At 34.7% G+C, this 12,898-nt stretch overlaps 1 protein-coding gene and 2 long non-coding RNA genes across 4 annotated transcripts; all 3 read left to right on the top strand.

Annotated features, from left to right (window-relative positions):
* Nucleotides 1–931: 931 nt before the first annotated feature.
* On the top strand, nucleotides 932–3,878 carry LOC135265470 (uncharacterized). Of its 2 annotated transcripts, XM_064355052.1 has the most exons (6): nucleotides 932–1,511; nucleotides 1,706–1,868; nucleotides 2,136–3,071; nucleotides 3,121–3,150; nucleotides 3,200–3,545; nucleotides 3,587–3,878. In XM_064355052.1, exons 1-3 carry the CDS (start codon nucleotides 1,461–1,463, stop codon nucleotides 2,531–2,533), a joined length of 612 nt encoding a protein of 203 aa, XP_064211122.1. In that variant the 5' UTR covers nucleotides 932–1,460; the 3' UTR covers nucleotides 2,534–3,071; nucleotides 3,121–3,150; nucleotides 3,200–3,545; nucleotides 3,587–3,878. The 2 variants fall into 2 exon arrangements, with proteins under 2 accessions (XP_064211122.1, XP_064211121.1); XM_064355051.1 differs by having other exon boundaries at nucleotides 2,136–3,150.
* Nucleotides 3,879–3,971: 93 nt separating this feature from the next.
* LOC135265476 (uncharacterized) lies at nucleotides 3,972–5,515 on the top strand. The gene is made up of 2 exons (XR_010333162.1): nucleotides 3,972–5,040; nucleotides 5,089–5,515. It is a non-coding gene; the product is annotated as an uncharacterized LOC135265476 (long non-coding RNA).
* Nucleotides 5,516–5,892: 377 nt separating this feature from the next.
* LOC135265475 (uncharacterized) lies at nucleotides 5,893–9,546 on the top strand. Its single transcript, XR_010333161.1, has 3 exons — nucleotides 5,893–7,747; nucleotides 7,798–8,016; nucleotides 8,066–9,546. It is a non-coding gene; the product is annotated as an uncharacterized LOC135265475 (long non-coding RNA).
* Nucleotides 9,547–12,898: the final 3,352 nt, after the last annotated feature.

The following is a 12,898-nucleotide window of genomic DNA, read 5'->3' on the forward strand; positions in this document are numbered from 1 at the left end:
AAGGCAATAAAATTATTATCTTGTGGGTCACCCCAATGGTGGCTACCTCCAGCGGTGCGTCCTAAACCCGTCATAAATCTTCTTCCAGCTAGCTACGCATTCGAAGAAGGATGCATTAAAAGTTGCCTACTTACAATTTAATTTTTGCTTTATATCTATCAATTAAGAACAGTTAACAAAAATCTAAAATATCTCAGGTCTGTATTTTTAAATTTCCTATAAAATGGTTTTTTTAAATTCTCAATACAATGCACCGTTATCAAAAATTCGTATCAACTTCATTAACAGACATTTTATTTAATAAAAAAATATCTAGCCATTTATTTTAATCAAGAATGTTTCTTGGAACTACATTTACTTATAAAGAAACACTGCAAATGTCAAGAAACTCTTCAAGTCTAAATTTGCGGCTAAAAACAGTAAAAACAGTTTACACGTAAAACGTATGCGCCAGCTCCCAGAGGGTCTTGAGCCTTTTAAGTTACTAGAGCAGGCAAGCTGCTGCGCGATCATGTTTTGAGCCATGCAAATGAGCGATAAACACACATTTAACAATAGCAAATAAAAACAAAAAGGTAATAATAATTGCGACCGCAGAAAGGTATAAATAACTCCTCGAATAATTTTTTTAATAAGAAGGTGACGCGGATTTATGCAAAAGTGGAATTTGCAAGTAAGATTTTGTTGTGTTTGCGAGCTGTTTGAGTTTAGGTATTTTCCAAATGTGGCCACTGACTTATGCAATACCGATTACACATTCAAATAAAGAGTTATCTACAAGTTAAATTATGTATATTATCTATTAAACCAATGTACCTATTTAATATTTATGGTATTATTTGTTGAAATCTCATTTAATTTAAAAAAAAAGCTATTTGTTGTTAATGTATTTTTTGCCACAGTGAAGTGAGTCAAGTGCGCAAAAATTTGGTAATTCCCCGGTCATGGTTGACGGCCATCGAGTGAAATCACTCAGAAGTGAAGATGTATCTGTGTATTTAAAGACTTTCACGGACGCGTACCGGAGTCTAATTGCTGGCCAGTAAATTATGTAAATTTCCACACATGAAGCGTTTATACCTATAAACACAGAAACGAAACTAGTTTCAAACAGTTTGTGTTGCGCTTTGGCGGGAGCACAGTATTTGAAAATAATTTGTAGATTTAGTGGCACTCTATAAATAAAACGAGAACGAGTTTGATCGAACTTTCATTTACGATATGATGACTAAACCTTGCGGCTAATGTGTTACTTGCTATAATTTATTGCGGCTACAGTCATTATCAAGTGTAGTGTAGTTTGTTATTCGAAAATTGTAACTAGCAATGTATCAGTTTGTGTTTACAACTGGCTTAAATGGGGACTCGGAATTTCATAAGGATTTGAGCGCAACGAACAATCTTTGCAAACTAGTGCAAGTAACTGTAAATGCGTCTTCAGCGGCTAATTGTGGAAGACGATGGTGAAAAATTGCTACGTCTTTTTTATTTTAGTGGTGCTTGCGGTAACGGTGAGTACACTTTGTCTAATTGCGCGAAAGTATTTGAAACCGATTCGAGGAACAAAGTCGGAAATTGCTTTTAGAAAAAAACAAACCTGTCGATCGAGTTTATGTGAATAACCATGAAAATGTTTAAACAAACCGCTGTTTCATTCTACTGATGATTACTTTACTTAATACTTTAATCACTGCAATTGTTGTAGGTGTATATTGCAGAGACGCGACCTCAATTTAAAGAGTCGCTTGAAGCCATCTCCAAAGTGACTGAAGGGATTAATGATAGCGCTATCACTTTTATTAAACAACTAACCGGCGAGGCGTTAAAAGATGACAAGAATAAAACTAAAACCAGGATTTTGTTCCGAGGTACGAATCAATCTTCGTCTACTTAGCGCAGATTTATAAACCTAGTCCAAGGTTAATTTCAAAATGGCATAAATTCAGAGAGTGGTTTTGGGAACAGGAAACAAACACGAAAAAATGAAATTTTGATTGAAACGCCACTGTTTGTTTTTGTTTATGTCTTTACATAAAACACGTAACCTTGACCTATCGTCCACACTTAAACAAGTGTGTTTATTTGTCCTTATTTTTTGCTTGAAATTTGTTAGAAAACTAATTGGTCGCTTTTAGGGGATTTGCTGGGCGGGGAGTTCGGCGACCAGGACATAATATTTCCCGACACGTACCAAGTGATTTTCAATGATGTTCCGAAAATCGACGGTCCTCCTAAGTGTGCCGAAGGCAACACTTTTTGTGAGGACTTTGATTCTTATCCTTACAACCACGTGAAAAACGTGCTTAAGCGCAAGCGGGTGCATACTGATTTATTCGGCAAGGACGAACCCCTCGATGAGCGCTACAGCATCACCAACAGAAACGGCGACTTCGAGGCGTTCATCTGCACGAGCATATCCAAAACGATTTTCCCCCGAGTTGGCATCAACAAAAACAACAAGTGGAAGGTCATAATCAATCAAGAGGAAGACGGATACATTCAAGGGATTAGGACGGAAATTTGCCGAAAGTAAAGGGTTGAAAGTTGATTTCTGTGTCGGTGACAGAGTGTTGCGGGGAAGGGGCGGCTTGTGACCTCATCGGCGACAGGGCGAACGGCTACATAACCAGCTGCAAGCAAAAATACATGTTGCGGAGGATGATGTCTTTATCTGAAAATGGGGATCCCGTCCCGGACACATTCCAGTTACCGTCAGCCTGCTGCTGCTCTTACAGGAAGGATCTGAGTTTTTTGTCCCGATTTGGCGCCGACGATGTTTCCTTAAGGTCGAAAGGGAAAGGAAAATAAAATAAAGAATGTGATATAAGTTATGTGATTGAACTTTTTATTGTAAAAACGGCAGCGGGATTATTTATTGAATAAAATCATACAGAAGCAAACCACAACCAATGAACGAACCCTTCTCCCCACCTTTGGCCGAAACCCTAAACCCTTTCAACTTTCCTAATCACTTATTTACGATTCTATTCAACATTATTCTTCGTGGCTGCAAACGTCGAATGTGGGTGAAGTGTGTTTTCGTCTGTGTTTATTTTATGACTATGGAAGTGGTTAGTTATTTCTTTTCTCTTTTTCTGGATTTTCTTATAGTTTTTTTAGTCAGTATTCAAGCAAGTCCAGCCTGGCAGAGTAAGATTTATCGCCTTGAAAATGAAAATTTAATTATTTTTTATGGCAGGAAACAATCACATCGTTTTTCCGAACTCGCTAGAAGAGCATGAAACTTTCATTGCTCCAAAGTGTAGCGGTAACAAAACATTTTGTGAGGACGTCGGACATTACCCCAAAAATAAATTTAGCGTAATATTAGAAAACACCACATACGGGGAAGATTATTTCATGCCGCAAAGCACCGCCGAGGAAGAATCTATCAAAAATCGATTGTACGGAGTAACTGAATATTACATCTGCAATTCTCACGTCCAAACGCAATATCCCAAAGTGGCGCAAAACGTCAGAAACGAGTGGAAATATGTTTACAATTTTGATAACTACAAGCAAGGCGTAAGGACAGAAGAATGTGTGTAAGTGCATGAAGTGATTACGATTTCTACTTTCTTATTAGAGCTGAAACAGCTTGCAGATCATTCCAGGGAACGCCGCGGGAAGTTAGGACGAAGTGTATGCAAAAGTACAGCGATATGTTGCTGTTGGTTGCCGATGAATACGGAAAACCTGTGTGGGATTTATTCTGGTTTCCTTCCGCCTGTGTCTGTGCATACGAACCAATTATTAATTTTAACCGAGTTTAGGAGAGTTTGCTGACAACTAATTTTCCTTAAATTGCGATCAATAGACGTGTCTTTGAAGCTGAAATGTTATACCATTTCCCGGTACAATAAAACTTTGATTCTATACATTCGTTTTTTTTTCCACCTTTTCTAATGAAATAAAAGTAAACATGAGTTTTGATGTCACGGCGACCTGTAAATTCTTGTAAAAGAATTTCGTAGTCGAATACCCTTCGGAGCCGGTCTCCTGCTGTTAGTGAAAATGATGGTCAAGGTGGTGGACGGTAAGTATCATTAACTCTTAATCCTTTGCTGTTAGTGTCAGATGTACCTGTTCAGAAGACAGTACACAACCTTCAGTGGCAGTGGAAGAAATGTAGGTTTTTGTGTTGGTTTTTGCCGTTTTCAAAGAGGTAGGAATATATCTTGTGAAGCGCTGTGTGATTAAGCTGTTACAAGTTTGATTAATAAATTGATTTTTAGTTGGGCATTCAAGCCATGTCATTTAATCCAGCCAAGATGGGTAAGTTTAGCAAGCGTTAATCAGTGTAAACTAATCTCAGAGAATATAACAGAATAACACAAAGTTTTTTAATGAAGACACTCTAATTTTTTCTCTCATTCGTCTTCTAATTGTGTAATTTTAAACTGGTTTTAATGAGGAAAGAAGTAGTAAATTCGTAGTTTTAGATGATCGCAAGGGTTTGACCTTTCCGGATTCGAGTGAAATTGGGGGTGATTTTTTGTACGAGACGGTGGTCCCCAACTGCCAAAATCACACGTACTGTGAACACTTGGACCGCTACCCTAAAGAACTATTTTCCAAAATATTAAAAAGCCGCGAAAAGGAGTTTTCTCGGTACTTTCAGAGTATGGCAGTAATAGAGCCCATTATGAGTAGGAACCAAGACACTTCCTGTATTTGTGCATCACGCAAAAGTATTATATACCCAAAAGCGGCATATAATATAAAAAATAATCTGAAATTTATCTACAACTTCGATGGATACAAACAAGGAGTGTCCGTAGAGGTCTGCGTGATGTAAGTTTTTTAAATTTTATTGTGAATAAGGACGGACTTTAGTACGTGTTTTAGAAAAAATCAAATGTGCAAATTTTACGAGAAGGTGAGAAAGTTAAAAACAAGGTGTCGACAAAAGTTCGTCGAAAAATTGTTACTGACGGCTGATGAAAATGGAAGACCGTACGCTGATAGGTACAGATTTCCATCAGCTTGTGTCTTCGTACAAGATAATTAGCTCTAATGTGTTTTTTACTTAAAGTTGGGGTAAGTTTCGTAATTTAAATTTTGTTTCACCTACTAACTCATTTTTAGTAACTGCAGAGTAATACATTTACTTTGTGGAGAAGTGAACTGAGACGATTTTATCCCTGTAATTATCGCAGTATTAGGTGGAAGAAAACGATAGGTATTAATCACAATTTAGTGAATCCCAGCTAATAATTCTTAAAAAGTAATTACGTGTGATTTGTGTGATTATGACGAATTGTAGGTACGTAAGTTATTGTGGACTAATGTGTGTTTTTATAATTAAATTTTAGCAATTTTAGTCCGGACGTTAGTCAAGTTTTTATTTATTGTTACAAGCTTTACCAGTGTTTGAAACTTTTTAAGCATTTTATGAAATATTATGTTAGAACTAGCTTAAGCATTAAAAATGTACAAACAGACGAAAAGTATTGTAGTATTGTAAATTTATGTGTACTATAAACTGTAATTAATAAAGCTGTTGATGTTCGAATGAACTTATTTTATGTGGGAAAATGAATAAAATTTGTTGCAAACAGGAAAGCTATTAATAACTGAAACTTAAATGAATTTCCTTCAGTTTTGTTTGAGGAACGGTGTGGTCTGATGTGCGTCCGTGATGCTGAGTTATTTGTATTTGAAATAAGAAGCCTCTAATTTAATAGTAATAGGTGAGTTGGTTAAATTCAACCAAAACGTAGTGTGGGCTCTTCTTGCACCTTTATTGTAACAAAAAAATTCCACATATCTCACTCTTAATACTTTAATTAATTGCTGTTGTGGCACAAACCAATTGTTAGATATAGTATTTAAATAATGCTTGAAGAAATAAGAATTTTGTTAAATTTTGTCCTGCAACGGTTTGTTAAATCTTACATTGTGCGTGCAGAAATCTTCAAGTCGTAAAAACGATCTTATGTTGATTTAAAGAGTTTATAGCTGCAAAATATACATTTCTTCGATTTATTGCTTGACTTGTTATTTCTGGAGGAAAGTGACGGCAAAAGCAAATAGCATTGATACAAACCATTTTTTATTTGTTAACAGATTCAAGTTTGGTACAAGCTTGGGTGTAAAATAAATTTTTCTATAAGTTTAGTAGTAAATTAATTAACTAGTGGCATACTAAAACCAAATAAATACGGTTATTTATTATGTATTGCTTTTATTTTAACAAAACCTAAAGCAATTTCAGTTACAACTTTAAATACTTTATTCGCGGTAAATATTATATTAAATCAACAGGTGTAATAAAATCGCTGAATTTGAATGAACCATTGTTTTTGATGTTGCTGTTGCAGACTGTTTATTGAATGTTACTTTGAAGTAATTACATAAATTAGATTCATTGGGCATTAATTATATGATATTTGAATGGACACTAATTAAATTCACTGAGTCAGTATAGGGAGAATAAAAACGTTTCTGAAATATTTGTCTGAATGAAATTAAATCGATTAAATATTTGCGTATCAATTAAGCCAGGGATCGCGTTTATTTTTAAGGAGTTTTAAAAATTCTGACGCATCTTCTCTGTTATGCTTTACACAGTTTCGTGGATCTTCCTTGAAGGAGATTGATGTGGCCAGTGAAATCCATCTCTGCGTCACTTCTTAGCGCAAACCCTTTACAATTTGTTGGAAGTTAAACTGATCCTGCAAGCTACAGATACCTCCCTTGAATAACTTTAGGAAAATGCGACTTTCTCTCAGATTTTCTTTAGTTAGCAGATTACATAGTTTATGAACGTGATGTAATCATGGCCAGAAGTTCCAACAGTTGAGCCGTTCCATCTATAATTATGTAAAATCGATGCTTTGGGATGATTACCAACTCTAGGGTACCTTAAATGGCATTGTTAGAGCGAAAAAGCGGTTAATTGCTTTTAAATGAAACCGTAAAAGGAGGAAAAATGTTCCTGGCCCTAAAGACAGGTTTAAACGCGGCATAAAACTTGAATGAACGTTACTTAAATATTTACCAAATGCATTCTAATTTCATTTGAATTTTTAAATATTTACTCCGAATTTCAAAACTATATTTTTCTTGTGGCGATAGGTAAGTTATCCAGATGCTCGTTATAAACAAAATCTGTGTCATATTCGTTTTATAGCTATCCTACTAACATTCATTGTTAAAATATTGTTTCAGTTTGAATAGGTACAGCTGTAATTGTAGTCGAGTTTTGGTAAACAAAATGAGCAAAGTAAACACGCAGTTTTTATTTAAAAAATGCTGTAAAAATAAAATCGCAATTTATTCCTGGATTAAGTGCTCAGTATTTTTAGATACTCCGATAATAATATAACTAAATCAACTTTCTAAGTAGATAACGAATGGGGGGACAACACAACACAACCTTGACCTTGAGTTTGACCCCGCCCATTTTCCCTCTCTTTCTTTCAAGGTCACTCGTTCTCTCTCTCTTTCTTACTTTTTCAAGGCCAACCCTTCCACTTCCCCCACCACTTCAAGGCCAAGGCATTATTGGACCTTGATGTTTTCAAGGTCAAGGCTATTCATGTTACTCCCCACTTTTGCAAGGCCAACAACTCCTCACTCATTCAAGATGAATCGCGCAATTGTCCTTACTCATTTTCCACCCCAAACTGTATAAAAGTTAATGTGTTGTGTTGTGTAACACAGTTCTTGTGTATATCTACAATAACAAGCAATTCTTAAAAAATGGAACCCATCAGAAAAAGTTCTATTTTTAATACTCCTGGTAAGTTTAATATTTTTTTAGTAGTTTAGTTGGAAATAATTTTTTTTCAGAGGATATCATAGTTTGTCCATACGACAAAAACCACATTCTTCTTTGGTTTCGGCTCGAAAGGCACATTTGGAAGTGCCATCGGGCCGATAAAGAAAAGCAAAGGGCCTCAAGTAAAGTGATGGTGCAAGAAGAAGAGGAGAACTGGGATCATTTTAATGAGCCCAGCTACCTCGACTTCCTGAGGAGTAAAAAGAATCATAATGCCTTAAATTAAAGAAGTAAGTTTTATTGTTCTTTTTCAACAGTAATTTATTGTGAATTTTTTAGGGCCGGGGTTCTTTCGTAGAGAATAGTGTAGTTTAGCTAAGTAGTAGTCGTAGTAAAATATAAATATTATATTATTGTATAAAAAAATAAAAGTTGTAAAAAAAAAAGCTACATGTTTTTATGTACACCTATTTCAACCTACTAATACAAGTAAGTGTGACCAGCAAGCAGAGTCGCTCCCTGTTTCAAGACCACTCATTCCCTCTTTATCTTTGATGTTTTCATCTCCCTTTTTCTCATTATTTCACTTTTTCAAGGCCACAATATTGGTGCATTTTCATTCAAGGTTAAAAAGTGGGGGTATAGTTAATATATAGAATTTAGTACAAGTTTGATAGCAGTCAGTACTGATTTAATCCTCCGAGAAATAAGAATATAAAAAAGTGCATATATCTGTGTTAATGTCTAAGAGTATTCGCTGCTGGGTCATGGATGTATTGAATCGAATCGCTCGATGCGGACAGAAGCCCATTTTAAAAGCTGGTGAGCTAGAGTTGAACACAAGATTCCGCATACATAATATTAGACGCACAAAGTCTCTGTTCGGAAATTCAGTGCTTGTTGAGTTGGACAATTATGCAGTGTTTCTGCCGAGAAGAATAAGTGATTATTTGACTGAGGAGAAAATTGATGAGTTATTACGAGATCCACGTCCACTATATTTAATATATTTGGGAAAAGAAGATGCTAGAAACCCGACATCTGCACATTGTTTTGAGTTTCAACGTGTTGATGATGAAATATTAGGTGAGTGAACATAATGTAAAATGGAGGATGAAAAGAAATTAAAGAAATGTATATTTCATTTACAGTTAACGAGGGTGCCGAAGAGTAGGATGAAATTATCGGAAAAAGACTTATGTGTGTGAAGTAGTGTGCGTTTTGTGCTAGTGATAGTTTCTTAAAATAAATAAATAAATAAAAAATCATGTGTCTAGACGATGGACAATATGAAAAAAGTTTATACGAGTGTTTTGATAAAAGACTGTTATCATATAAGAACTGGGTACATTCATACCCATCTCCATGGAGTTTAGCAAAAGCGGGATTGTTTTATATTCAAATATCTGATTGTACCCAGTGTTTTGTTTGTGGAGTAATAATTTCACGAAGGGAAAAAAGTGATGATGCGTTTATGGAGCATAAAAAACATTCTCCAAAATGTGGATATGTGAAATTGCTTTCCACAGACAAAACTACAATTCAGAAATTCAAATTAGTTACTAAAAATAGCATTGTTGTAGTTTTATTTTTTATAGTATTTGTATTCATATATTATTTATGTGCATAGGTAATGTGATGCAGACTTGTTAACCTTGATCAGTGTCGGGCGCGCGTCAAAGGCAAAGGTTTCAAGAGGCGTTTTGATTTAATTAGTTTATAATTAAATAAGTGGTAGAATAATATGGAGGATTTATAATAGATTTAAGGATATTTAATGTACTACCTATAATATTGATGAAATAAAGTGTTTTAATCGATTCCTTTTAGTTTATTTTATTAAAAAACAATTCATAATAATAATTATCTATGTAATATCCGATGAATTAATCCAAGAGTTATGAGTTTTATCCATTCCACTCCACTTGACGAATAAACGGTTACCTTTCTTTCGTAAAACTTTCTCAACGAGATATACATTCGGATATTTAACTTTTTGTAATTCTTCAGTGTAGAAACCTCCTCGTATTGTTTCTCCAGAAACATCTTGTAGCAAATAAGTTCTAGGATTAGTATTTTGAATCTTCGAAACTGTAAATACTTCATTACTCCAATTTGGGGTGTACCCTTTCTTAAAAAGATGTCGATGTTTACTAATTCGAACAAAATCACCAACTTTAAATTTGGGTTTATAAATGTCCATTGTTTTAAGATGACTATAAACTTGATCCAAAACTTTGCGTTCGTTTTTCTTATTTATTGAAATCGGTTTTAAACTAGTAGTCCTATGTCTGGTATTATTGTATTTTTTTATTATGCCAGGTAAAATGTTTATCCAGTTGTAGTGACCTTGCACCGAAAATTCTTTATACATCATTCCCTTGATTGTTCGATTCACGCGCTCGACGACATTACTTTTTAAATTCGAATAAGAACTGTAGTGATTAATTTTGTATTTATTCATTAATTGTTGAAAATGTTTATTGTAAAACTCCTTTCCCAGATCTGTTTGAATGTTTTTAGGAACGTTACGTCGAGTTTTTAAAATTTCACTAATTGCATTTACAACACTTAAAGCCGACTTATTCTTTAATGGAACAGCCCATACAAATTTAGAAAAAACATTGATAACCATTAAGATATACTTAAAGCCTTTATTGACGCGTGAATATGGTATCATTTCAACCAGATCGAGTTGCAATAAATCATTTAAACCTTTCACTATCACACGTCGTCTTTTAAAGTTCACTCTCGCCGGTGCATGTAGTTCATTAACAACTTGACGCTTAATATTTAAATCACTACGCTTCATGGTGGATTGGTACTTTTAAAACTATTTCTATATATATCGGTTTAGCTTCTGATGTTTTGGGTCCATATTTAAATGATAGTTTGTCACCTTCATGTAAAATTTGACCAATTAAATTCGTAGTTTGTTTCGAATTAATTAATGCAATCCACCCGCTCGATGGACTACCATGTACAGACGTAATCGTTGCTTCTTTTAATGGGAAAATATAATTCGTACCAATATTAAATAATACAAAAAGTTTTTTAGCTGGATCCAGTGTCCCAAAGAGTGAGATTGTGGTATATGAGAAAGATTTGACACGTTGTAAAGTTGTCCGAATTCTGTGTTCACTAATGTGTTCACCAAATTTATCTAATGTCATATTCTTGTCTATTGAATGAATAAAGTATGTAGAAATACTAACTATAAAATATAATGTGTTTGCAATATATACAAGTCGTCTCTAAATTATTAACGAATTATTTTCGATTCACGCAATTCTGTTATGATGCGATTGATTTCATTCATATGATTATTATTACCAGCTACTGTCGATGATAATAAAAGACGTAGTCTATTTACGAGTGTGTTGGGATTTTTGTAGGGAACAAATTCTAAATTTTTATCTGTTAAAGCCAATGTGCGAAGAATACCACCACCCTTAACTCTTTTTGATATTGGTTGGATACTACTTGTCGGAGTTGATTGTTCATGACCTTGAGCCTGCAATCGTTGTATTGCAGGTATGTTGCGAAGTCGCGGATACTGTTTACGTGCTGGTGGTACGAGAATTGAAAGACTACTACAGCGGCTTCGTTGCTGGACAGGAGTCGATTGACCTTGATCGGCATCAAGGCTTTCTTCAGTATCACTGTAAAATGGCGGCGACTGAGATGCACGGTGTTCCTGAAGCGGTAGTGGCTGTCTCGAGAAATGTCGAATAATTGTTTTATATTTGTTCCCTACATTACCCAGAATTTGTGCATTTGGTTTATAGTTTTTTCTGTCTGCATTGGTTCGAATGACAATATTTCGATAAGTTTCTAAATCTGATTGAGTATAATTAGTTGGATTTTTTTTAAATAATAATTCATATAATCCAGGTGTATCAGGATAAGCTACATTTTGAACGATTACATGATCGTCTTTGAAATCAATTTCAGAATTGCCAATAAAAAATTTATTTGCCTCGGTTCCATGTCTCACACCATATTGATGATCAAATTTGTTTTCTGTGTCAATAATCATATCTTCAATGTACTGTCGAGGTAAACCGGTCCATTGTTTAAGAAAATGGCGAAATGCATCGGTTTTTGACAAATTTATTAATGTTTCTTGTAACTTTCCAATGGTCACGTTCTTGAGTGACTCTCCCTCCTCTCTGGGTGTGCTAGCAGCCGCATGTTGTCGCATTAAACTGAAACGTGGATCGAGCGATGTAGTACTACGGCTTGTAGTCGTTGACTCAAAAAGTCGCTTCGCCTCCGGTTGTTTGACCTCATGATGAATTGATATTTTTTCCTGTTTTGGGACAACTTCGCGTTCATGTTTAATTTCAGAAATTAAACTTTTTATTGGATCGGTTAGAGGTTGAATGTGGGTTGCGAAACGTCTTTGCGAACTTGCAATGTGTGAAGATAATGATCGTACTTTTTGTTTAACGTGTCGTCTTGCCTTATCCAGCTCTAAAGCTAAACGTTTATCCATGTCGATCGTCGACTAATAAATAAATCTTTGACAAACATTTACATTTATATTTTAATGAACTGATCAAAACCGTTACGATAACGCCCATTGTCTTGTTCAGCATCCTTATCAATAGTAACAAATCCATACGGTTTTTGCCAACACTGTGAACACATTTTCTGAAAGGTTTCAAATGACATATCTGTACCAACGTGATCATTAAAAATATGTTTTAAATTTAATACATCCTGAGGAAAGATAATTATGAAATTAGCATTATCACGAATTAATTGTTTCTGAATGGAAGAATACGTTTGGCTAATAAATATACAATCGATATTATAATGCCTACCAAAGCAAAAATAATCACGTATTATATTTTGGTTACAAGTTACTACATCATCAAATATTATTATGGAATAGGGTTTGATTTCTTTAGGAGGAGGAATTTCGGCACCATCTTCATATTCATAGTAACCGACTTTATCGAGAGGTGCCAGAACCGATTTTAAAAATTGATATTTTGGTTGTTGTAGGGTTTTTGAAAATAAGTAAATGTCTGTGAAGCGTAATCCATTAGGATGCAGCAAAAGACTTAATATCACATTTGTTTTTCCACATCCAGAACGTCCAACCACTAGTCCTCTTTTTACACTATTATTGAATAAAGTATTATGTTTAGGAAAGTGTTGATA

The sequence above is a fragment of the Tribolium castaneum genome, chromosome 2, assembly GCF_031307605.1.
Source record: "Tribolium castaneum strain GA2 chromosome 2, icTriCast1.1, whole genome shotgun sequence".
NCBI lineage: Eukaryota > Metazoa > Arthropoda > Insecta > Coleoptera > Tenebrionidae > Tribolium > Tribolium castaneum.

What these genes read in the sequence shown, in the direction of transcription:
- LOC135265470 (XM_064355051.1), top strand. Translation starts at nt 1,461, where the DNA reads ATGGTGAAAAATTGCTACGTCTTTTTTATTTTAGTGGTGCTTGCGGTA. An exon ending in TAGTGGTGCTTGCGGTAACG is followed by an intron (nt 1,512 to 1,705) that starts GTGAGTACACTT and finishes CAATTGTTGTAG; the next exon opens with GTGTATATTGCAGAGACGCG. An exon ending in AACCAGGATTTTGTTCCGAG is followed by an intron (nt 1,869 to 2,135) that starts GTACGAATCAAT and finishes GGTCGCTTTTAG; the next exon opens with GGGATTTGCTGGGCGGGGAG.